The sequence below is a fragment of the Athene noctua genome, chromosome 9 (genome assembly GCF_965140245.1).
Source record: "Athene noctua chromosome 9, bAthNoc1.hap1.1, whole genome shotgun sequence".
Classification (NCBI taxonomy): Eukaryota; Metazoa; Chordata; class Aves; order Strigiformes; family Strigidae; genus Athene; species Athene noctua.
The window spans coordinates 23257705-23282580 of NC_134045.1; the positions used below are offsets into that span (position 1 = coordinate 23257705).

At 38.1% G+C, this 24876-nt stretch overlaps 1 protein-coding gene across 2 annotated transcripts in view; it reads left to right on the plus strand.

Moving 5' to 3' along the window:
- Window positions 1-24876, plus strand: part of CDH13 (cadherin 13) — a 515595-nt gene that overhangs the window by 412249 nt on the left and 78470 nt on the right. For both annotated transcript variants that reach the window (XM_074912996.1, XM_074912995.1), the window contains exon 8: window positions 2956-3096. In XM_074912996.1, the coding sequence (XP_074769097.1) occupies window positions 2956-3096 (141 nt within the window). The remainder of the gene's footprint in view (window positions 1-2955; window positions 3097-24876) is intronic.

The window sequence follows — 24876 nt, forward strand, 5'->3', positions numbered from 1 at the left end:
CTTTCAATAGAAAATGGGACAGTTTTCAAAGGAAAAAAGGCCAATTTGTGAGTAAAAATGGGCCTCTTTCTGAGCAAAGAGGCTTACAAGCATCAAGTGATAAATGGCTTTCCAAGTTTTCCATACGATAATAACAACTTTCTAATCAAAATAATGAAAAAGTTGCATCTAGGGGAGGGGAGAGAAGTTCCATTTGAGTTTTAATACATTGAATGCAGGTTAGAAAATAAATATATGAAAACTGTAAATTTTGTTCCACTCTGTAATCTGAATTTGTGTTGGAGACATGTCAGTCATATTTCTTTGCGTATATTTATATAATGTTATAAATCAAAATCCTGTTCTGGGTTTGCTGCCTTTTGAGATTAATTTCATGGAATAATGTTGTAAGACTTAAGGAAATACACTCCTTAGGATCCCCTATGTGCCAGTGGCATCTGATTTTCTAGTAGCCCATATGTTTTTAGAACTAAATGTGTCTTCTGGCTTGACTCATTGATTTTACATGCAAATATATTGCTTCATAATAGCTGATCTGATGAGCAACTGATAGGGTTTCTTCTCTCATGGCCTAAAAATTCTTCGTGATCTAAGTACTAAGGAAATGGGATCTCTATCTTACACACACTTCAAGAAAGGTGTTGTGATGTACCCAGGAAAATGCATAATGCACAATACACTATTTAGTAAATGCTTTCAAATCACTTAGCTACAGAGATGATTGTGTGACCCAAGAGGTTGCTTTGCTAAGCGAAAGATGAGAAATAAGTCTTTTACAATTTTAAATGGTGAGATACAGGCTAGGGGGGTGAATGGGTTGGGAGCAGCCTTGCAGAGAAGGACTCAGGGGAACTTGGGGATGAAAAGCTGAACGTGACCCAGCAATGTGTGCCCTGGGCTGCACCCAGAGCAGTGTGGGCAGCAGGGCGAGGGAGGGGATTCTCCCCCTCTACTCTGCTCTGGTCAGACCCCACCTCTGGAGTACTGCATCCAGTTCTGGGGTCCTCAGTACAAGACAGACATGGACCTCTTGGAGCAGGTCCAGAGGGAGCCACAAAGATGATGGGAGGGATAGAACACCTCTCCTGTGAGGAAAGGCAGAGAGAGATGCAGTTGTTCAACCTGAAGAAGAGAAAGCTTTTGGGAGACCTTAGAGCAGCCTTCCAGTACTTAAAGGGGGCTTAAGATGGGCACAAACTTTTTAATGAAGGCTGTTGCAATAGAACAAGGTGTAATGGTTTGAAACTGTAACCAAGGTAGATTCAGACTAGATATAACAGACATTTTTCATGATGAGGGTGAGAAACACTGGAGCAGGTTGCCCAGAGAGGTGATAGATGCCCCATCCCTGGAAATATTCAAGGTCAGGTTGGACAGGGCTCTGAGCAACTGGATCAAGTTGAAGATGTGCCTGCTCATTGCAGGGGGGTTGGACTAAATGACCTTAATGACCTTTAAAGGTCCCTTCCGACCCAAACTGTTCTATAATATGTTCTCTGCTACAGGATAAGCTCTGCTTTAGCTTCCTTGATTCTGCTTTGTAAGGCAGTGTCTGGGTGGTAGATAGAGAGCACTGTGTTGCTATACGGAGTTTCACACCAATTGTCTCCCTGAATGTTAATTCTCTGGAAAACTATTAGACAAAGGACAATAGGATGAGTGTTGTCAAAGATGCGCAGCCTTGGTTCTTGTAAACATGGTTGGCTGATAGAGCTGGTCTGAGGTTAAAAAAGCCTTCCAGCAGTGGTGCCCTAGCCACCCTTTCAGCATCATTATGTCATTTTGCCCCTGAGATCCAGAATTATTTTTCAAGGAGGGTTTTAAAAAAACATTCTTGAGCCCATGTGATATTCTTACCATATAGTTTTAAAGGTGAATGCAGCACTTTTCCATCTGTGTTCTCCATTGATGATGCAGCACATATGGTCTTCAGGCAGATGGTTCCATATAAGGCAGCCATACAAATGGGGAAAATATTCATTTTAATTATGTGCCTGGTCTTGTCTCCAGTGAAATCCATGTCAAAATTCTCTACAGGTTCCATGGGAGCAGGTTCTGATGCTGATAATAGCTCCCTTTAATGGGATGTATTACTAACCCATTGTCCAGCTTGAAAACAGATGTGCTTTTGTGCCTGATGTGAGAGAGGTGAATTAGAAATGCTGTTGCATTCCCATTGCAGAATGGTGGCCACAGTTGGTTGTTTTTTGTTTTTTGTTTTTTGTTTTTTTTTTTCCATGTTATGGCTGTCTTTCAAGGGAGGGAAATTAAGGATGGCTTTTGATATGGACCTATACTGTCTGTTTCTACAGTAGGCAGGCAGGCAGATAAATAACCATGACACAGGAGTCAGATATTATAGATGTAAATCATAAATGTTACTATACAGATTTGTGTTGTGCAATAAATGGCAGTCATTGCCCATTTTAGAAACTGCTTTCTTGTTTCTTACAGTGAAGCAAACTTTGATTACCGTTCTAAATGCTAATACATAGAATGAATGTGATTTAATAAAATAAAATTATGTGTAGATTGTGACATTAGTATTTAATTATGTACCTATCATAACGCTGATAAAGCAAGCTGCTAAATATTGGTGCACTGAAGTGAGAGATTACTCTTAAAGAGCAGGTATATTTTAATTTCCTTCCTTTTTCCTGGTCTCCTTAAATAACAGGATAAATTAGATACTGTTTACCAGTATTCACTGGTATTCCTTCCTACTGTATTCCAAATAAGGTTTCCATTGTAGGAGCTGAAGCTCATAGAAAGTTGTGCTTGTGTTTTGGTAAAACACTGTGATAACAGATCTGTTTCTATACGATGTTTTGTCCGGCCAAATTAAATTTTAGTGCTTTTTTTATTTATTATTTTAACATGAGTTAAAACTAATATGTAGTGTATTGCAGTGGTTTGGGGTTTTTTTAACCTTTCCTTTTCTGTTCTTTTTTTCAGACTATGGAAACCCCGAAATACGAGCTAGTTATAGAAGCAAAGGATATGGGTGGTCTTGATGTGGGACTAACTGACACAGCAACTGCCACTATTCTTATTGATGACAAAAATGACCATGCTCCAGAATTTACCAAGAAGGAGGTAAGTTTGGCATCTGTGTTCTACAAAATGGTGCGTGCAGTTTAGATTGTTTCTAAATATAACAATATTCCTTAATGGAAGAAAATATTTCAAAGCCATGTTTTTAACTCAATGTGACAGACTTTCCCGCAGCTGCTCTTTTCTTTTTTTTACATTAATAAATTTGTATGCATCATTTCAAAAAAAAAAAAAAAAAAGCAACCACAAGGTAGAAATTTATGTCAAGAGATATCATTCAGAGGTTGGCTAGCAGGATGAAAACCTGTAAAATAAGTTTGCTAGTTGTAACTTTCTCCTTTTGCTCCTGTGGGGAAAAACTAGAGAATTCCCTCTTACCTGTGTTCTAGCTTAGGGCTTTTGATTGTCAGGAACATGGATGAGAGCAAGATGTTTTTTCCTGGCTTCAGTACTTCACCTCTGAGACAGCTGGTGTTGAGAGTTCTGTAATGAAAGCTCTAGTTCTAAAACCTTTAATTTTAACCTACAGGTGGAATTTGCAAGGAAAGTTTTTTCCCCCGCAAGTTGAATTCCACTGAAGACTTCTGAAAACTCTGAAAAAAAACCCAACCCAAACCAAAAGATATTCACTGCCCTACAGGAGAGTGTAATAACTGCCACATCAAAGTTTCTGGTTTCAGGCAAAGCATCTACCAGATCTCCCGCCCTTCTCGCATTGCTTCCTTCCCTCCCCTACATTTATTATGAGGCTGATTTTTCTTTTTTTCCTCTGGTATATGTGGAGAGAATTAGAGAGTGTCAAAAGTTTTACCTAATAACTGTTAGTTTGGATTTTGCTGTAAAAGTTTCCTGAGGCTCTGCAGATTTTAAAGAATATTCCCAAAAGATGAGAAGTGTGAGGGATGCTTATTTTAAGCTAAATTTAGAAGAATAAAAGGAAAGCCTATTGCTGTAGAGGTCTTGGTTTTCTCCTTAAGGTATGTTTTCACCTTTTAAAATTATTTTTTTCTGGCCTAATTTTAACAATTTGACCACAGATTATTTTGAAATAAATTACTGCAAGTTTACTTGAATAATTATTTCTTTTATAAATGCAAACTAGATAACCAGATTAAAAAAGGATGGAGAAGGTTTTTTAGAAAAGAGAAGAAGAAATAAGAAACAATGACAATTTTGCCAACAGGAATAGTATTTAACTTTAAGATTTCTTCTTTTGAAGAAATCTTTCTACATCTCTTTCAATAGAAATTTTTTTTAAGATATTCTGTAATTATATGTTTTGTTTTACTTAATAGTTTGGTAATTTGGGCAAGCATGCTAAAAAAACTTTGGGTTCGTGCTTAGCCCCAAATCTTCTGTCAGACACTGTCTATTTCTGTGGAAATTTAGAAATGTTTATAAATTCAGTTCAGTCAGTGATAGTAAAAGGTACTCTGTACCCTTGAAAGTCTGGTGCTTTCAGTATAGAAATAAAATAGCAGGTGTGAAGAGGCAGCATTATGTAGCTTTCTTTGAAAAGTCCGATCTTACACATTTTCTTCCACTTCATATGACATATAAATCTTCCCACAGAGACGTGTCTTTTTTTTTTTTTTTTTTTTTTTAATACATTGTGACATGGTTTTGAACCTTTCACTATTTAGAGATGTTAATGACCTCAGAAATCTTCCCTCTGCCTTGCTAAGGGATATTTTTATTCCATGAATAAGGCAGGAAAAATCAGTCTTTAGACACATGGTGTCAGACCCCTTTAGAAACATATGCTCTATTTTAAAATAAGTAGTATAAGAGGAGGGAGAGTGTCTATTAATAGAGGTAATGTAATTTTTTTGGCTTACAGTTTAAATACTCAGTTATTGTATTTAAATACCAGTTGCATACCACATGCTGCAATATTATTGATTTGAAGACTTGAAAGAAAAAGACATATTTTACAAGATAACTTTTGAAGTAAAAAGCTCAAATTCAGTAAATCTGAAGGTTTGATTTCAGAGTGCATCTTCTTTTATTTACTTTGCGACTGCCTGCTTTAGGATTGGGTTTTATGGTATTGACGTGCTTTCCTAGCTGTCTTCTTTCCCTTTAAAGATAGTTTTTCTCAATGTGTTTTTCCCTTTTATAAAACAAATGCTTATTTACTGGCGTATGTTTTCTTCTGACAGTATAATTTCTACCTAAAATAGCTCTGCCTTTATTTGTCATATGCTGTTGACGTAGCTCAGATAAGCCAAGTTTTTAATGTGTTCTCTTCATCTGAAAGCACAGGGACCAAATTCATCCCTGATGTGACACAGTGAAGGCTTTCAGTGAAGTTACGAAAGCTGGGTTTGTTCAAAAGTCTGGACAGTGTAGCAGTACAACACTGGGTATCCCAGACTGTGCACCGAATGGTGTTGTGGAGAATGTAGAATGCATTGTATATATATGATTTAAATAATATTAATGCCAAGACAGATGTTTAATAATTTTGTTTCATAGCTTTCTCCAAAGTTGAAGATTTCTATATTTCTATGTATTTCTATTTCCAAGAAGTCTTCCATGTGTTAATAGTTCCTTCTGACTCCTCAGTACAAGGCAATCTCAGCCATGCATGAGCATGTCTCTGTCCACTGGAGATGAGTTTTATCTTTTGACACTTGACCAATCCCTTCCTTTATTTTCCTCCACAAACAAGTTTATGGATCTACCCCTAAGCAATAACACACTTCTGTGTACTCCTATTTACTATATTTATTCCTTGAAGGTCAGGTCCTTACACCTGTGTTCAAAATGCCCATGAAATGTCTTTATTTGATGTTTTCAGAAAGGTCTAAATGCTCCTTTGTTGCTGTAGGCAGTTTTGCAGTCACCTCTACTGGGTTTATGTAGATGTTGCTGGAAGAGGGGGTGCTTGTCTAGTGAATCTCTTCTTCCATCTGCTATTTTTTTCCCTGTGTACCACACCCATGCTATTCTGATGCAATTGTGGTCTTTGTGCTTAGGGAAAAATTCACTGATAATGTGTCAGGGCATAATAACAGAAGCAGCTGAACAACCCGGCTGTGATCCAACACAGCGCTTCCATTAACTTCAGAGGAGTAGTTTAAGCCCTTGAGGTTATAAGTATGTGTCAGGTACTTTGATGGGTTAATGTATGAGACACTGCTTTGTGGGATTCAGCCCAGTTAATTATTTTGTTACTTCCCCATCACTCACGTCCAAAATATCTACTTTGTTCTATTTCCCATATATACTTACCCTTACTGTTCATAATAGGCTCTGAGCAGTGCAAAAATCCATTCAGGCATGCAAACAATACCCTGTTCCCTCCAGGGGTTTAAATAATTTCATCTTTAATGCCTAAAAGAGCAATATTTTAAGAGCTCCTCCAAATATCCCAGGTGAGGTAACAAGGTCTACCTTTTAAAAGGTCACAATGGCTGGAATATTGTGCCAGATTTAAATTACAGCAAATGAAAATATAGATACTTGTGAAGTTAGTGGCCTCTTCTTCAGGAAGTTTTGAAAATTTACAACCCTATTCCTATAATATGAAAGAGTTTTTAATTTAATTTTGTGAATTATCACTGAATACAGCATGTATTTTGTATCACAAAGAGCAATTTGGCATTTCCTTTCCAGCAAGTTAAGGCCTTAGGCTCAGCTTTTCTTCAGCAGCAAGGGATTGCTTATGTGAAAGAGAGAAATGAAGCAAAGCAAGGAGCAGGAATTGATCATTCTGGAAAATCTAAAATCTGGTTTGTGTACTGCAGGATATTCAAACTCTGTGGGAATGAGTTAGATTCAGCTAATGGTGCTGAGTATTGTTTTTATGCCTAGCACATTAGGAAAAATTAGAATAATTTTCTTGTGTTACTTTAACAATTGGTGACAGACCACTGCAGTTTTGTATGCCTGCAAAACAGTGATTTTAGTCTGTAGTTAATGTCACTGTGGTTGAAGTGTGATGAAAAATTAGCAGTGTAGCATCTGCTGGAAGCCACAAGCTGGCAAATACTTCTCTTATATCTGTTCCTGTAGGCATGGTTCTGCTCAGATCTTCCCTAAGATCCAGTGAAAATAAAAATCCTGTTTCAACCAGGCAGCCATGTGAATTTGACCCCTTCTTCTCTATTCTTCCTTCTCCAAAAGAATAGTCCACCAAATCCTACTTCTGGTCTTATAGCTTTACTGAATGAAGAGTATATGCTCAATAATGGGGTTCCACTGAGTATAGTTGCCTCCCTCTTCTGTCTTCTGCCCTGTATTTTTAAAGCGTCTGTTCCCAAGGAGGAAGCTTCCATTGCTGCTCTTTAGTAATACATTATTTCCCTTAGTAAATGCTATCAGGCACGTGTGAGAAGAATGCAGTGATGTGGCTTTAGGGGACAATTTTTCTACAGTCCACCTAGTTCTCACGTCTCTCCTTCACCACAGATTTGGGACAGCAGCACATCCCTAGTCATACATGGAAAAGCAGTGGGACTCTGTCAGAGTGCTCTCGTTTCACATAAGGAAGAGAGACTTTGTTTGGCCAGGGAACAGTCTCATTCTGGAGACAATTTTTCTTTCTGCCATTTCCATCCTCACCTTCAATTTCATTCATTTCTGGGACAAAGCAATGTAAAGTAGAAAAGAATTCTGTCACATCAGGGAGAGTAAGTGTTGGGAAAATATTTTTCCTAGTTTAGTTTTTTTTTTTTTTTAATATGTGGTTTTAGAAATTAATTTTCCCGTTAAATAAAGAAGCCTGCCTCCTGTGAACAGAATAAAATTTGTGTAATGGGACAAAACATCACCACAGTGAAATCTGAGGTATACTAGTGAGGATGTGAGTCTTAAGTGAAAAATATGGTTTGCTCACATTTTGAATACCTACTGATAAATGGTTAATAAATGACTAATGTGTGCTTTAATAAATGATTCATCAATTCCTATAGATACCTGTAAGTGAATAGGTTGCTTGTCACCATGATTTATGATGACTTCCAGCACTGTCTTCTGATTCAGTTGTGCTACCCACTGGGGTAAAACAGCCCCTGGAGTACAATATGTATCTCCGTCTGCTCATGGTTCAAAGAGGATATGAGACTTTCAGAGCACCATCTGGAAAGATTTATTTTTCAGCTCAGGCTGTGGAGAGACACGCTTGTAGCTTTGAGAGTACCTGTCTTGATTCCTGGTATTGTTTAAATCGTATTGAGGACCAAATAGCTAAAAGTGCTTTTAAGGTTCTTTCTGGCTCTCTTTTCCATAGTTCTTTTACAAAATGTTCTCTCTTAGACATGATATTGTTATTTTCCATGCTAAACATACCGTACCAACACAGACTAGACCTCTTCATTCAATTTGCCCCTTTAAAACCACGAAGTCCTACCTACCCTTCTTCTGTGATCTGAAAGTCAACCCTGGTCCTTCTTACCTTGTTTTACAGGGAAAATGTTGCCCTTTGGGACTCCTAATTGATCGTATTCCTTTCTCTGAGGGTCTTGCCAGTGAGCTGGACTCTACCTTTGGACACTAACAATTCTTTTAATGGTAGGTGATTCCCCTGCAACTCCCTCCTCTAGACCCTTACATCTGATTTGGAGAAATTGCTAGTGAGGACCAGGAGTTCTGTGCAAAACTGAGCAGAGGAGTGCTGTCCTGACTAACACACAGATCAGGGGCACGGCCAGGGTACCAGCCCTCTTTCACTCTTGTCTTGGGAGGGAAGTCAGTGTGTAAACCAGACTGAGAAGAGGCAAAAGCCTAGCAGGAGCTACCAGCGTGGCTCGGCAAGGTGGTGAGAACAAGCTGAGTTGGCTTTTTCCCATTTCATATATCTCATGCAGGATATGGAAAGGCCAGACGACTGAGCTGACATACTTGAGCAGCAGTAAGAATATCTGAACAGATAAGAAGCCACTGCCAGGCTAATAATTAAGAAATGGAGCTGTACCATGGCCTAAATGTTATGGGAACCAGTCTTAAATTGTAGCAACCTGTTCAGATTGCAGCAAACTGTCTCCAGTAGTCATGAGAAACAGTTTTGTGGAATGGATAAAACCATTTTAGCAAAATCACATGAACAAAATGCGTATTGGAATTTTCATTTGGCTCCTCTTTTTGGACCGTGAGACAATTTACATGCAGAAAAAGCAGAATTCGTACAGAAACTCAACAGAGCAGGACAAAGCCTCTAGAGCTGTTAGTAAACTTTGGCATAGCGAAGAGCTTCATGATGGCTAGGGATCATCAGAGATGAGCTCTTTGGCCATCCTTGTTTTTTCTAGAGCTGTAAATACAGGTAGCAAGGCTCCTGAAGCCTATCTTACCCTTTAGATCCCCCCTACACCAGGTAAATATTTACACTGACCTTTTCACTCAGCTTTACTTCCACTCTTGTAGCAGTTCACTAACAGATTTGACATGTCTGAAGCTCCACGTGCCCAAGAGCCTCCTTGAAAGCAAATGAAAACCATTACTTGGTATATTTTTCATTTGTGAAAGGCAAAATTCAAAGATAATTTCTCTGGTCACGGAAAATAGAGGAAACGGGATCAAGGCAGTATTCCTATGTCATCCTTGTAAGACACCTGTCTTGCCTGTTCTTAAAACATCCAGAGATTGAAAATCAAAAGGTTCCTCAATCTGTTCCTGCACAGATCTTAACAATGAAAATTTCTGCGTAGCATCATCTGAATTTCCTTTGCTAAAACTTAAAATCATTACTTCTTCTGTTGTCCTCAAAGATATGGAGGACAGATTATGCCCCTAATAACCTTTTTTATTCTTGTGTAATTAGGACCATGCGTGAAGGAGACAACTTTGCAACTCAGGCTCTATTGTCTATTTCTTAAAATAAATAAATAACTCTTGGGTTAAACCTGTGATACTCATGTTTTTTCCCCACAAAGATTAACCTAGCATTGTTGGTGAAAACAGGACATCAAGTTGTCCCATAACTGGATCATGTTTTATGTTTAAGCTGAGGCAAAGATGTAGATGTATATGTGTTTCTACTAGAGCCCCTTTGCAAGGTATCTATTAATTTAGTTTAGAGAGTGTCTATTAGGCAAATGTAAAGCTATTTATTTAATCCATGTGAAAGGAAACCAAGCATCTAAAATGGTCATAAATATTTTATTTTCTAAATGAAGTCTGTGAACATTCTGTTCTCACTGCAAAAATAACACAATATTTGACATTTTCAGTAAAGTTCTACTAACTGTACCATTTCTTCTTGTTTAACAATTGGTCACTACTCTCAGTTAAATTCCAAGGCCTTCAAAGTTTTCTTAGTTGTCATGAGCTACAGGATGAAATCCCATAAGCAGTTTAGGAATCAAAGTACCTAAATAACATAGGTATTTACACCTCTTTTGTTTTGTTTTGTTTTGGTTTTTTTCCCCTGAAATAATTTTGATGACAAAAAGAGCTTATTGGACTTAAAAAAATAGGTGTAAAGACTTCTAATTCCCACAGGAGTTTGAAAAGCTGGCTTTAGGAGCATAGAGTTGATTCTCAGGGCAATTAGGATCCCAAATGTCTATCTTCTAAACCTAACCACTTTCAAATAACTTAGAAAAATGCCTGTGATCAGGAAGAATGTTTGTTAAATATTTCTGAGTTGTGTTGTGCTGATACCACACTAAGGACATCTGGAAGACTTATTTAAACGATCTGGGTATCTGGATAATGAAATTACTTTTTTGTTGGTTTTTTTTTTTTTTTTCTTCGTCTTCAATATTGTGTGTCAGTTCTTATCAGAATTAGCTGCTTTGAGGTTACTCATATGATGAGAAATGCTCAGCATCACTCAGGATTGAATTACCAATGACCTTAAAAACAAATACTCTGCTGTAGCATTGCAGGTAAGAACAGAATAATTTTAGGGAGGGAAAGAAAAACAAACACACTTATTCTGTGCATTGACTGAAATAGAGGACTGTTCAGCAGAAAAACAGAGCTTGGAAGACCAGTGTTTCCTGTACTCATCCAGATTCATACTGTGTGCATAATAATTTGTATTCATATGGCTTTCAGCAAGCTATCTGCATAACCAGTGTAAGCACTTTGTTCAGGAACTTTTGCAAAATATGTTTAACACTGAGTCCATCCACTTATCACATAATTAGAGCTGGATACACTGCATAGCAGTAGGCAGCAGACTTCTACATTTATCTTTGCTTGTGAGGGGTGAGTTCATTGCTTTGTTTCTCTCCACCAAGGTCATGAAATACATGAAGTTGTCTATTTAATCTCCAGATAAACACATTTCAGTGGTGCATAAAACAACAGAGTGCCTGCTTTATAATATGAAAGCAGCTGAGAAACACTTGTATAAGTACAGAAAAGGTTCTATGAATAGAAATGATCAGTCAAACAGTGTGAAATTGGGGAGGAACACAAAGGCACTTCACTGCTTCTCCAGATCTGACTTTTTTCCCAGCATTCTTGCTCTCCAAGTCAGCTCACACAGTAAACTTGTATTTTTGCCAGTCCTTTTCTTTTCTCATTTTCTGTTCCTTGCCTGCCCTTTGTTTAGTTTCCTTGATTTGTTATGATCAGCTGATCTGAGCAATCCCGATGCAAACTTCCGTGTGAGTCCTTGCCTTCTGTAACCCTTTGGTTATGCTTGGAAGGTCAGCAGCAACTCAGTGGTAATAACAGCAATTTTCACTACAGCTGGTAAATTCTCACCACAAAACCATTCCAATGCTGACTATCCTCTGAAGACTTCTTCCATCTGCTTCTGCTAACAGCAAATATCCAAACACTGCGAGCAACAAAAAAGCCATAAACCCACAATTTATTGCTCTCTTCTACAAGAAGTGAAGGTTAATATGCTTCCTCAATGTGGTCTATGAAGTGTGAACTTTACCATAGATATTAAGGTCTGAATTACAAAGCAAACAGTAGCAGTAAGAGTTTTGACTATATCTAGCACAAATACGTTTGGGTAAGTAACCGGATAGTAGAAATTAAAGAGGAAGGAAGGTTCAAACAAAGGCTCTTGAGAGAAGCACAAGCTAAACAAAGATAATGTAATGTCTCCAGACCTAGTCTTGGACCACTTACTCAGGGAAGCTGTATAAACATAATTATTAGCAGTCATTGCTAGGAATGGCAATGTGATTTTCCAATTAAACTTTTTCTCTCCAGCTGGAATTTTGCAGTTGCCTTCAAATCAAATTAGGACTGCTTTCTAGCGATTTCAATGGTTAGGTAAATTTGAAGATCGGAGACTTTTGCCAGAGAAATTTTTTTTTTTTTTACATGAGAAAATAATTTTTTAAGGTCCTTTTTTTTTTTTTTTTTCACTCCAAGAGTGGTTTATAGCCTGTTGTACCTCATCACCTGCCCAAGGTCTTCCACCTTCAACATTGAGTGCAGGCAGGTGACACCTAGACTTCAAAGAAACTTCACGCAATTATTTTCAGATCAAGATATGAAAGAATGCATCGATATCTTTTCTTAAATTAACTTCTGAGCTCTTTATTGTGAGACCTCATTTGACTATCTATTTCAGCTGACTGAAATCCCAAGTTCTGTGTGGAAACACTGTGGTTACAAACATTGGCATTCATTGCAGAGTGGTCCCTAAATCGTTGTTATGTCATTCAGCCCAGACAGTACGTAAACTGATGGGCAGGTAGTGGGGAATAGATGACCAGGTATTACCTTTGTGGTGCTGCCAGCAAAAATTTTCAATGTACTTTTATTTTATGTACATAAAGGGTTACAGTTCCTCACATGTGGAACGTGGGATCTTAACAGAAATTCCAAGAAGTCTAAATCTCCTTGTCTGACACAGCACAGCTGATTTGAGGAGTAATAAATAGAGGAATTGTTAGATGTGTAGCAAAATATCACTCTAATCCCATGAGTTAAGGAACCCACACTGTTAATATGCCTCTAGCATCTGTAGGAGTTCTATTTTAAAAGTAGGATTAAACAAGATAACACACTATAGATCTTAACATATTCAATTTGCACCAGACAAAACCCTATTTAGTAGCAATTACACAATATGTGTGAGCTGGTATCATAGTTGCAGTTTATATGAGCAGAAGGGATTTGTAAAGCTGAAGTATATTCATACAAAAAATAATAGTTATATGACTGCGTAGGTCATTCCGCTAGAGTGGAAATGAGTTTTGTGATCAGTTTATCAATTTCTTCACTGACAAGTGAGATTTTAAGATTTTTGTCAGCAACACTAAAACTGATTTGGCTACTACAAAATTTGCTAACCATCTGTGCATACGAATCAAAATGTCAGGATTATTTAGACAAAATATCTTTTTTCCTTCTGCTCTGAAACATTAAAATAGTGAACCGATAAAAATCAACATGCTAAAAGGAGCTGTACATTTATTCAAGTAAAATTGTTAGTAAGTGCCTATGAAAGAGACTCATTTGGAAAGCAATAAAATTCTATAGGGCTGATCGTCTCTTGAACTTACTGGAATGAAAACGGTGTTGTTACATTTAAGAAAATAACAGATTAGGGGATTCATACAGAACTCTTTGCAGTTATAGTCTCTGTTGAGGAAAATGGTTCAGGAGTGTAATTTATTCATACCCTTGTACTTTCTACCTTGGCTTATTTCCAGGACTTGTTTGCCTTAGAGTCCCAGATGCTTATTTGCTTAAAGGGTAGCCCTTTCTCTAGCCGGCTGTCTAACAGTCACTTAATATTTATTTGTTTTTACAAATGTTTTCCCCTGAGTTCCCAGTCCATATGTCACAATAAAAAGTATAATCCCAACACTACAGACTATTGACTTTATCCTCACTTTCCCAATCTAGAATTTCACCCCACAATGAAAAATCCCCGAAGCCCCATTGGTTACCTTACCCTGGGTTCCCCTCCAACACTATTGATCTATGGCCAGTCCTTCTGAGTTTGTGTTCTAACTCCTGTTTTCCTTTTCCACATAGCTTGATGCAGCTTTTATAGACATATTTTTGTTCACCGCATATTGTAGATTTCTTCCAGCTACTTAACTTGTCTAGTCTTCTTGATATTTAATTTGTCCAGTGCTAAAATTTATCATTGTCTTTTTGCATCATAGTTCAGAATCCTTTCTGCCTCCTTTGTCATTTTTTTTTAAAAAAACAAAACAAAACCCCCCAACCAAACTGAACTCTTATAATTTTTTTTTTTTTAATTTTTTTTCCTTTTCAACCATACTATTTAGTCACCAGCCTGTAAGGAATCTTCTCTGAATTTTAATAATTAACTTTAATTTTTCCTTCCTCTCCAAATTCCTTGAGTCTGTCATTTGAATCTTAGAGCCTGAACATCTAACGTTCCTTAAATGCCTCTCTCTGCTCTCGTTTCCAGTTCCTGCTTCAGACCTACCAAGACTAATTTCAGTGATATATCCATTTTTGCTGGGTGTGACATCCCCTTTAGCTCTCTTCTTATTTTCATAACTTTCCTCACTGTCTTTTTATATGGGAAACTTTTCTTCTAGTATTTCATAAAAAGCTACGTTTCTGACCTTTGTCATCTCATGATCCTCTTTCTGGCCCCACGATTTTGCCCCTTTAGTATTATTCATGGAATATCTTCTTTTTTTTCCATTCCTTGATGCTGTCCCCCAGTGAACTCTTCTTCATACCTCACTGCCTGCTCCCCTTGGGAAGCACCTTTCTGTTTTCATGACTTAAAATGACTGTTTGCTTATGACTCACAAAAGTCCATGTACAGTCTTTGCCTGCCTTCTATAAATCGAGTACCATCACTGTCTGCTTCCACACATCATCTCATTTTTTTTCTTTTGTGTTTTATTTCCTCCTCCTCAGCTCATTTGTTTTGACTGCCTTCAGTCACTGAGGCCAGCAGTGCCCATACGTTGTGTAGTACTGTCAGGTGTTCTTAGATCAATGGTTTTTCTTCATTTAGAAGACTGATGGTAAGGAGAGTGCTGCTGTCCTCAACAAGTTTAAAGGGTTGAAAACAATCTTTTAGCTCAAAAAAAGTTTGTAAAATCTAAGGAGTTACGTGAGAAACTTTCAAAAGATACATAAGAAAAATCAATCCTCCTAAATAAGCTTCAATCTAAACCAACAGTTGTCTTTTGCTGAAATAATATCAAGGAAGAAGATTTATCTATAGTATCGATTATTCCTAGCTGCCTGTATCCAAACTATGGCTCCCATCCAAACAGAGTGCTCTGTGGAGATGTGAATGCAGGATTAGACTATAATGTAAATCTGGATTTTATACATATGCATATCTATATACGTAGAAACACAGACCCACAGATGTTTGCCTACCTAAACTGAGGACCAGATGCTTTATTGTCCTAAAATTGCGTTTTCTAATATGGATTATAACAAAAATGAAATTGGGTTTGGTTTTACTTGTCTACTTGAAAATAACACAACTAGCATTTGAAAACAGAGAACACTCTACCTGATTAATTGATTCAGTCTTGAACTACACTAAGAAAAAAGTGTATATTTGAAGACAAATGAAGGGCATGCTTTCTAAGTTAGCAGCTCTGACCTTTTCAAGTTTGCCATCTTAAATAATAATTGAAGCCATGAGTAAATAAATTCAACTTTGCCTGCAGATGTTGAACTCTTTAATGTCCTTTTACTCTAACATAGCCACTGCCTGATATTAATGGCAGAAACAGTTTTATCATGCCCCATGCTGGGGCTCACTAGCAATCTCTAGGAACTGTTTTCTTTCCTCCAGCTGTATGATTAAAATGCAGTTCCAATCAATAAATCTGTACGGTTTCTGTCAATGGTAAGTGTTCCCTAGGGGTCTTCTGTGTCTCAGAGGTATTTCTCTTCTTGAATTCTTCTGTATTCACGAGAGAACCAAATTGCAATAAGTCTTGTTTACCTAGACTGCCTGTTGAGATTGTTTTTGGACTGCCTGGTGGAGCTGGGGTGAGCAATACAGAGCGCACAAACACACTGGTAGATACAGATATAGATGTTATCAGTAAGGCACCTCTTATAGCAATATTGGGTTCCAGCCTAACCTCTGTGAAGTCTTTGCTTTAGGAAGATTAAATATTTAAGCATGCACTCTTGACTCGACATGTTAGCGGGAAATAGTGTAGGGTGGATTGCAAAAAGAGGTCTTGGATTCTGACATGTGATTTCAGCTGAACTTCGCCACTTCTCAAAGATGTCAGGGTTGCCTCTTTTCCCTTTTCTTGAATGAAGATTATCTCCGTTGATCAATGAGACAATATGCGAGCAACTAATCAGTTTTAGATTCTCTTCGATCTAGTAGCAATTGCTTTAATGTGGTCGATTAAAAGGGAATTTTAATGATCTTGCTAATTGTGCTTTTAAAGGAAACATGACAGCTATTATTGAACTCTTAGTTTATTATTTCCCATGGTGATCAGTTTGAAAAATCAAAACATAAGCTTTTAAAATGTGACATCCCCTTCAGTCTCACTTGTTTATTTCTTAAATTTGTATGTCATCTTTGTAAATAGTGGTAAAGTAGAAACAATGAAGCAATTGTACTCAACTCATAACTTTTTCCGTTTCTCATTTTTCTGTTATGGGAGATATAAGAGAAAGGTAATACTCCTGCCTGAATCCAGCAGAAGATAGTACATGTTTCCATGCATACATACAGCCAAGAAAAACATCTAGTTCCTTTCTTTAAAAGACTACTTTCAAAGGGAAGCACTAGACTGTAGCTGCCTATAAATGCAAACACTAGGTACTAGTCAGCAGAAATAAATGCATTCAGCTACATGTTGCACATCTGAATTATTTATTCGGAAATAATAAGCATGGTTTGTCAATACTTACAGGGAGGGTTATCTGTGTTACCTAGTAAAGCTATTGTTACATCTTTCCTGGACTAATTTGTAAGTATTCAGGAAACACCTTATTCACTTTTAAATGCCCAGAGTCCAGACTCTAGGTTGAAGCTCACTTATTCCATAAATTTATTTTTCTTAAATTCATAAAGTATGGGCAGCATTACAAATGTTAATGCTACTATTATAGGATCATAATTTAAAAATACCAGCGTTCTCAAAGGGCTCCAGCAGTGTGTCATTTCCCTGCTTTATTAAAATGAATGAACAGATGTACAATTTATTTCTGCTGAACTATCATCTAAATTCATAAGCTATTTCTCATGTGTCTGAAATCCATGTTGGTTTCCCATTTTCTTTGCCTTAGAAAAAAAAAAAAAAAAATTACACTCTCACATTTATCACTCTGGGGATATAAACGAGAAGTATACTCTCCACTTCATTCACTTTAGACTAATATCCTCAATACAATTTAAATCCCATCTTTTCAAGGCTATTCAGCAAAACCTAGGCACTGGAACACCCAGGATCTGATTGGAAAACTCCCTTGCCACCTATGTTGAAGACTGGCAGGTGGACTCTGAGGACACTATCTGTTCTCTCTGACAGAATGAGGTGGCACACAGCTGCATTTAATCTTTTTGCTTGGCATTTACAATACTAGTGGAGACTGTGCGATTTCTTAGCAACAAGTTGGGAAAAACCAAGGAAGAGACAAATAATGACTGGTAAGTGGGAGAGGTGAGAAGGTTGGGTGTAATTGTAGAGAAATTTGCAGCTCAGGAACGCGTGTCAGCTGGCCCCAACCACTCGTGTAGATGTGTTTTATTTGTCTCGCTTCAGCCTAGGAGCATGGCAGGTGCTCCCTGGAAGTGGTAAACAAACAAAACAAGACAGTGCAGAGATTAGATGGAATAAAACTATGGAGGTTTAAAAGCACATGAAACAGACACGTTGCCATGGAAAAAAATTAGTATAAAAATCCCAGACTGTGTGCTCTCAGCCTATCGCCATTCTTATTTGGTTGGCAAGGTTCATGGACAATGTAAGGGTGATATTTTGCACTAATTCCGTGTGAGGAACGAATGGATAATATCCCCTAGGGCTTCTGGCAGCGTTCCTTCCATAAACCCTGTTTCTAAGGGTTTATATTCTAAGCAAGCTGTAAAAATTTTTGGTGGTTTGAAGTTGACAACAGAATTCTCAGGCTCAGATTGTGTTTTTTTAGTTGTTCATGGGTTTGTTTTTTTTTTTGTTTGTTTGGTTTTTTGTTGTTTTTTTTTTTTTTCCTCTCAGAAAAATCACTTTGGCAAAGAGAGTAGTGGAACAGAATGTGAATCAATCTGCTTTCTTCATTTCATAGCTGCTCTGGAATTTAAATGCAGGCCTTTAAATACCTCTTTGCCAGACAATTCAGGAAAATGATGAAGTAATGGTTGAGATTTGTAAAAAAGCATGATTTTCGTTAGAAACCTTCTTTGCAGTGGCAGAAGCAGTTTGTCCTTGTGGGACTGCTAGGAGGAAGGAGTTGTTAATTCACTCGTAAGAATGGAGTTGTAACTAGAGCAGGTATTTTTTTATCGTGGCCATGTTGCAGATAGTCTCAAAACAATTAAATTTGGGTATCTAGTTCTGCCATTCTTGTTCCCTCTTAATCCTTCCCCAAGCTGAGATCATAATTATTTTCCTCTGCTTTTCCCTTACGCTTTGTTGCCAAAAGAGAATATGACCAGCTAGGAAAGCAAATGCCAGAGGCATAATTTTCATCTTTTATCTGCAGCAAGGAGGACAAATGTGATTTTGTAGTTACACTCTGTATCTCTAGCTGTCAGCACCAAATCCAGCGTAATTGAAGAGTCTTGTATGATGAGTTTGAGACTGGAATCTCAGGGAGCTCCTTCCTATCACATGCTTTTAGCCACAGAAAAAAACATATTTTGGCAATCCAGTGAGCTTCATGGAAGTTAATGAGGACCATGGACCTTAAAAATGTTCGAAAACTATGTAAAAGTGTTTAGTTCCCCTTTCTGTTCTGTATAGATTCCTGGATTTAGGCTTAACCGTGAAATCTGCAGGGGAAGGGTTCTCAAAATATCCTCAAGTCTCTCCCTCCTTTTTGTATAATTTCCAGTATTTGCTTATTTTTTCCTTCGAGAGCTTTGATGATACAGTCTCGGTGATCTCCCAGCAATCTACTGCAGTACTTCAGTTACCCCACTAGTAGCAAGCTTTGCCTCGTTTCTGATGAGAATCTTCCTTGGCCCGGCTGAAGCCCATCGCTTATTTGCCTTGTCCACTATGAAGGTGATGCACAGATAATCCTTTTTATCTACAACAGCCCTGTATGCATTTTCTATGCAGATTTGTTCAAGACCATGAGCTTTAGACATCTGCCTCTCCAATTGCTCTTCGCCTTACGCGCTTTGGGCAGGAATCGGGTGCTGTAATACAGCTGGGGCTCCCCAGCGCTGAGCAGATGGAAGAATTCCTGCTTCTGTCTTGCACACAGTGCTACTTCTTACACATCTCCACACAGTTTTGCTGTTTTCACAACATTAAATTGCCTTTATTGTCCACGATTCTTTTCCAGTAGCAGAGTAAGTGACAAAACTAACATCTGCTATATGTGGTTTCTTCTTCTTTCATCCTCACCACAGGAGGAGGAGAGTGTATATATTTTGAGTATTTTGATGGGATGGGGTTTTGCTGCTGTTTGTTTTCTTCTACATATCTGGTTTTGTGTTTAATATGGAGAATTTGATTATATCATTTGGGTGTTTTCTTTTTATTTGTTTTGAATTTTGTTATAGAGCAGGCTGAGGATATTTCATACACAAATGAGAGTCTGTAAGCACTGGATAGGGAGCTTTATGTCCCATTTAGGCACACTGTGATCTTCTCCACATCTCTCTGCTAATACACTTAACTTCTGACCTGCAATTATCCTGTAGTTCCTATTCTGGATTTCTTTTAAGGTAAGGGAATCTGACAGCTGTGTCAGACTTTGTGCCATGGGCAAATGTACACTGGGGCTTAGGAGGAGATTCATCAATTCCAGAGTTAGTTCAGAGCGAGTTTCATTAAGAGAATGTTTTATAACCATATAGCATTTTTCATTCCAAAGAACCCCAAAGGAACATACAGAAAATGGATCCTCTCCATGGGCAAGCAGAAGATTAAATTGCAACTTTCTGCTGCTTGCAGGGAAAAAGGAGGTGTAAGACTTCATTTATTAAAGAATCCTACTCAGGAAAGTTATTTTAATTTCTAAAGAAGCATTGCTAATAATGGCTAACCCTGGTGTTGTATTATTACACTCAAAATCTTGTTGATGGGTAAAGGGGAAGCCCACCTTACATATAAAGCCAATAATTTATTGTTAGTAAAACTGAAAACTAATCCAAGTCCATCCTAATCCAAGAATCATTATTAATCCAGATTGAATTATTGCAGGAAAAAAAAGAATTCTTCTATTCCAAAAAAAATTTCACTAATGATAATATTACAGTTATAAAATTGTTGTACACATCCTTCTTAGCTTCTACCCTTTTTCCTGCTGTTATTTGCCCTGTTTCATGGCTCCTCTGGGTCATAAAATTGGTGGTTTCATTCCAGTGTTTGTGGTAGGGATATTACGGTAAATTGTCAGCACCTGGAGTCCTCTGTCAGGACAAGCGTGACGCTCATGTTGATCATTTCTTCTTTCTCCCTTTGGGATCTTTTGAGGTCATTTTTATGTATTTACTAATGTATTTACTACATGTTGCTCTTTCTTCATTGGTCTGAAGCTCCATGTTGCATCCAAATTTACTATATATGAGGGTTTTTTGTATTTGTTAGATACTTTTCCTTTGTTGCCTCTAAAATCAGTTTTATCCAGCTCCACAACTGCATTTCTTTAACTAAACATTGGTGAGTTGTTGATAGGCATACGGAGACAAGTCTCTGCTTTGTGTCTTGCTACCCCATGATTGTACCTCTCTGCACTGCACCCTGTGTCACCACTTTGCAAGGTCTTTTTTATCATACAAGGCCTCTATTTCTCTGTACTACATCACTGAGTGAGAGTTATGAAACTTTGGTGGTACTGTACAAAGATCAAAGAGTAAAAATAAATTAGCCAAATATCGTTACAGTGAAATCCAGTGAAACAAAGCTGCAGGCAAGTCAAGGAACGCTCAGGCAGAGCAAGGCTGACAAAACTCCGTCCTGAGGTTTAGGCCTTGCAAACTCAAGCCATGGCCTGTTACAAGGAGTGGTAATACTGTATTAGAGAGCTACACTTACCGCATCATTCTGTGTTTTCTGGGCTGCGGTTAATAATGATTGGGACAGCACTTGAGTCCCATACAGAGCAGAAAGAAGTTTAAGTGTCATGGCTGGTGCAGACTGTGCAACTGTGGCCCTATGTCTCAATTGGTGTGGGAGTGAGTGATGTGCACTGATTCATTCTGAAGTGTAAAGAAAGTTCTAAGTTCTCCAGCATCATTAGACCATTGAAACGGATAACCAACCCATCTCTGGGTCAGAAGTCAGAGTCCGTGGCTGTGGCAGTAGCCTCAGGACTCGCAATAAAGAATATCTGTGCATCAGCAGACTCGGGATTGCTATCTAAGATGCAAAACTAACTAGCAAGAGTCAAACTGAGCTGCTGGGCATTTGTATTCATGTGAGAAGTGCCTTGGGGCTTTCAGGGAGTAGTAAGAGGTCCTTTTTGATATCTCATCCCAGACACAGCACTTGCTGCTTCAGGTGACTGAAGTACAGTGCCGTTATCTTTAATGAGCTCCCCCAAACTCCATCTGAGCACACACGGGGGTGCTGGGCTTTCTGAATGTAGGACTGTGGCGTATCACAAGTGATCAGAGTCTCTTTGCTTATAAGACAAATGAAGTGATACTCAGCTAAACAATATTAAAAATCTACTAAAAGAGCTAAAATCTGTCAGTGAAAAAAAAAAAAAAAGGACAAATTGAAAGAACCAAGAGGACTTTTCTGAGTCACCACTAGAGTGTGTAACCAGAAAAACCACAACTGAGCTATGAAAGTGTGTGTGTGTCTGTGAGAAAAGGTTATTATACAGGTTAATACGAGCAGCTCTTCTTACTCTGGTTTTCCTTTCTCCCCCCCAAGCTCAGTGCCCCTGATGTTATGAGTGAAAATATCACAAGTAATTGAAGTTGCAAACCCCAGCAGAATATTAAATTAGAAATTAAGCAAAAATGCTCATCAGTTGGAGCACAGAAATCCTGGGCAAATTTTCTAATGCAGTGTTACAGCAATTGGAATAATTTTTTTCCCAACTGCTACACTAACTGAATTGATTGAATTAAATGTGTTCTGTGGTGCTAGCTAACCTCTGACCCCGGTTACTCAAGATAATCAGGGGGGTAATCAGCCTGCCGTGATCTGAGCTCCAAAGGAACAAGAGTATTGTAAGGTTCAGGGAGCCTATGCTAGCATTAATCAGATGTCATCAGGGTTTGATTATAAATCCTAAAGACCACCAAATTGATACAACTTGGTTTAATTCACTAAAAATCAGGTATCTACATATTAATCATCCAGCTGAATATCTAAAAGTGATTGCTTTTCTGGTAAGTGAAGTCATGTGTCAACGCTTTGGAATGTCCGACAGTTTAGTAATAAATATAATGATCAGCATCAGCACAAAAGTAGCATTAGCTAGATTAAAAAAGATTTTGTTCTAACCTCAAATAGATTTTTTTTCCTCCGGTTGGATTTCCCCCCCCCCCCCTTGTTGGAGTTTACAGCTCCATTGAAATTGTTCCTCATGTTTCTACTCTAATTATGAGCTTACTCAGAAGCAAGAAATAGTATATGTTTCAAGCTACCTGCCAGCGCAGCATTTTTCTCCCTTCCAAGGGGAGAAAGGGTGGCTGCTTACAGTATATCATACTGCTGCGTATAGAAATAAAGTGCTATTTATTGTCCCTTAAAATGATTTCCCCTAGAACTGGCAAGCTCAGTTGAAAAATCTGTATCTAGAAATGTGTGTTAGGATCCAATTAATTGCTAGTGTACTTGCTTGCTCTCCTTGGGAAGAGTTCAGTGTGGCAATTTTGATGCAGATGTATTAGCATATTATGTAGAGATTTGCTATGGAAAAAGGGAAAGCAGTCTTGAGAGAGGAATAACACTGTTACTTAATAAACTAATTTTCTTCATACATGTCCCGATTTAATAAGCATTCAACCCTGTAGAAAAGCTTTTCTGATAGAAACCAATGATAATACCAAATGCTTATTTATCTTATTGGTGTCACCTGTTTTTCCTGGGAATTGCCTTTATTTGCATTATAAATTTGTTCTGCTTGGAATTGAAGGACTTAAGCTGCTGCTCAAGGATTTCCAAGCGTACCACAGCATTACCTGTGTCCAGGGTAAAGGAATTGTATGAATTCTGGACATCCCAACAAGATTGAGCTGTAGCGGCTCTAACGCATAGGTGCATTAGACTTTCTGCTCCTACCCAGACTGACCGTGGGGTGCGTTTGTGCTAGGCGTGATGCTTCTCACCTTCTGTCACCACATTACAGTGATGGTCTTCACAGGCACAGTAACAGTGATGTGCCAGTGGGACAGGCCACCTTTGCTGTTCATGGTCAGGTAATCCCTGCAGCCCGTACAAGGTAGGTCTCAGAGGCTCGATTCACTGTATATAAACTTCACGGTGCGCGGGCACATCTTTCTGCCCAAAGCACAAGTGTAGTGCCTTGGCTTGTCTTGACCTCCCTCCTAATACTTTGTACTCAGACACATAAACTGGGGAGCACTGCCATCAAACTTGTCATCATTCACGTTCTCCAAATAGCTTAGAGAGAATTCATTATCAGGATATATAAAAATTCTGAGTTCATTCTTTATTCTCATTGATAAAATGGACCAAATGTATCTATTTACAACAAAACTCACCCAGCTGAGCCTGCAGCGGTGTTTGTGTTCAAGAAGACTGTGTGTACAGTGAATGTATGGTTAGGAAAACATAAATTACAGGTGAGAAAATGAAAGGGCCCTGAATGTTCTCTCTGCAACATTCTAGACAGGAAATAAGCACACAGTGGGCACTTACAAAAGGAATGTTTCATTTTCCTTTATTAGAAATATTTTTCTTTCAAGAAAAGATGAAATGAGCACTGGCAAAAGGAGCTGGGTAGTGGGAGATGGAGATGGGTAACCCTTTAGCAGAAAGTAGTAAATTCATTTAGCATACCTTTGCTTTTTTCCTGACCTTTTCCACATCTGTGCAGTACCAAACCATATATCTGTTGCCCCGTGTTTGTCTCAATACATCTTAAATCTGTTTTCTTAATATACGTTTAAATCTCATGTGTTTTCAAAGCAGGCTACCCCAGCTGCAAGTGATCTCCTCTCAAACTGCATTTGAAACCTCCCATCACAGAGCTATGTGGAGAGGTTCAGATCACTCCATAGTCATTGGTCAAATAGGCTGCATTTATTTCTATTATTCTTTCTTCTTGATCTTGGGAAATTAATTTTCTGTGCTAATAGGGTTGGAGACCCCAGGACCTTGTTGTTCCCTATCAGGGTAATGAGAGGTCTGTGCTTACCTGGATGTTCAAGATATAAAAATTTTTCAGCTATGGGAGGAAAACACAAAAGGAATCATGATAGTTCACCTATGTCTGTGATTTCTAAATGATTCTTCTTATATCATAGCTTTTGGATATAGCAGTAATATTTCTGCTTAATGAATGTTGTGCAAAGATGATGTAGGCTAGATCATTTGAGGAAAAAAATCATGTATATATGGTAGAAGAAACTGCATGCAGTGGACTTCATCAGTTTGTTGGCAGACTTGGAATACCTATTGTGTTCAGATGGATTGAAATATAGAGTGTTCAGCCCAAATTCTCCTTTCCCCACCCAGTTTTCCACAGAAAACAAAATGCTGGCGAGAGATTTCATTTTTAAAATTCACACAGATTCTGTATCACTGCAGATAATACTGCCTGTAAACTTCCATCTGTACCTCCTGCCTCCACTGGAACAGTGTGAAACCT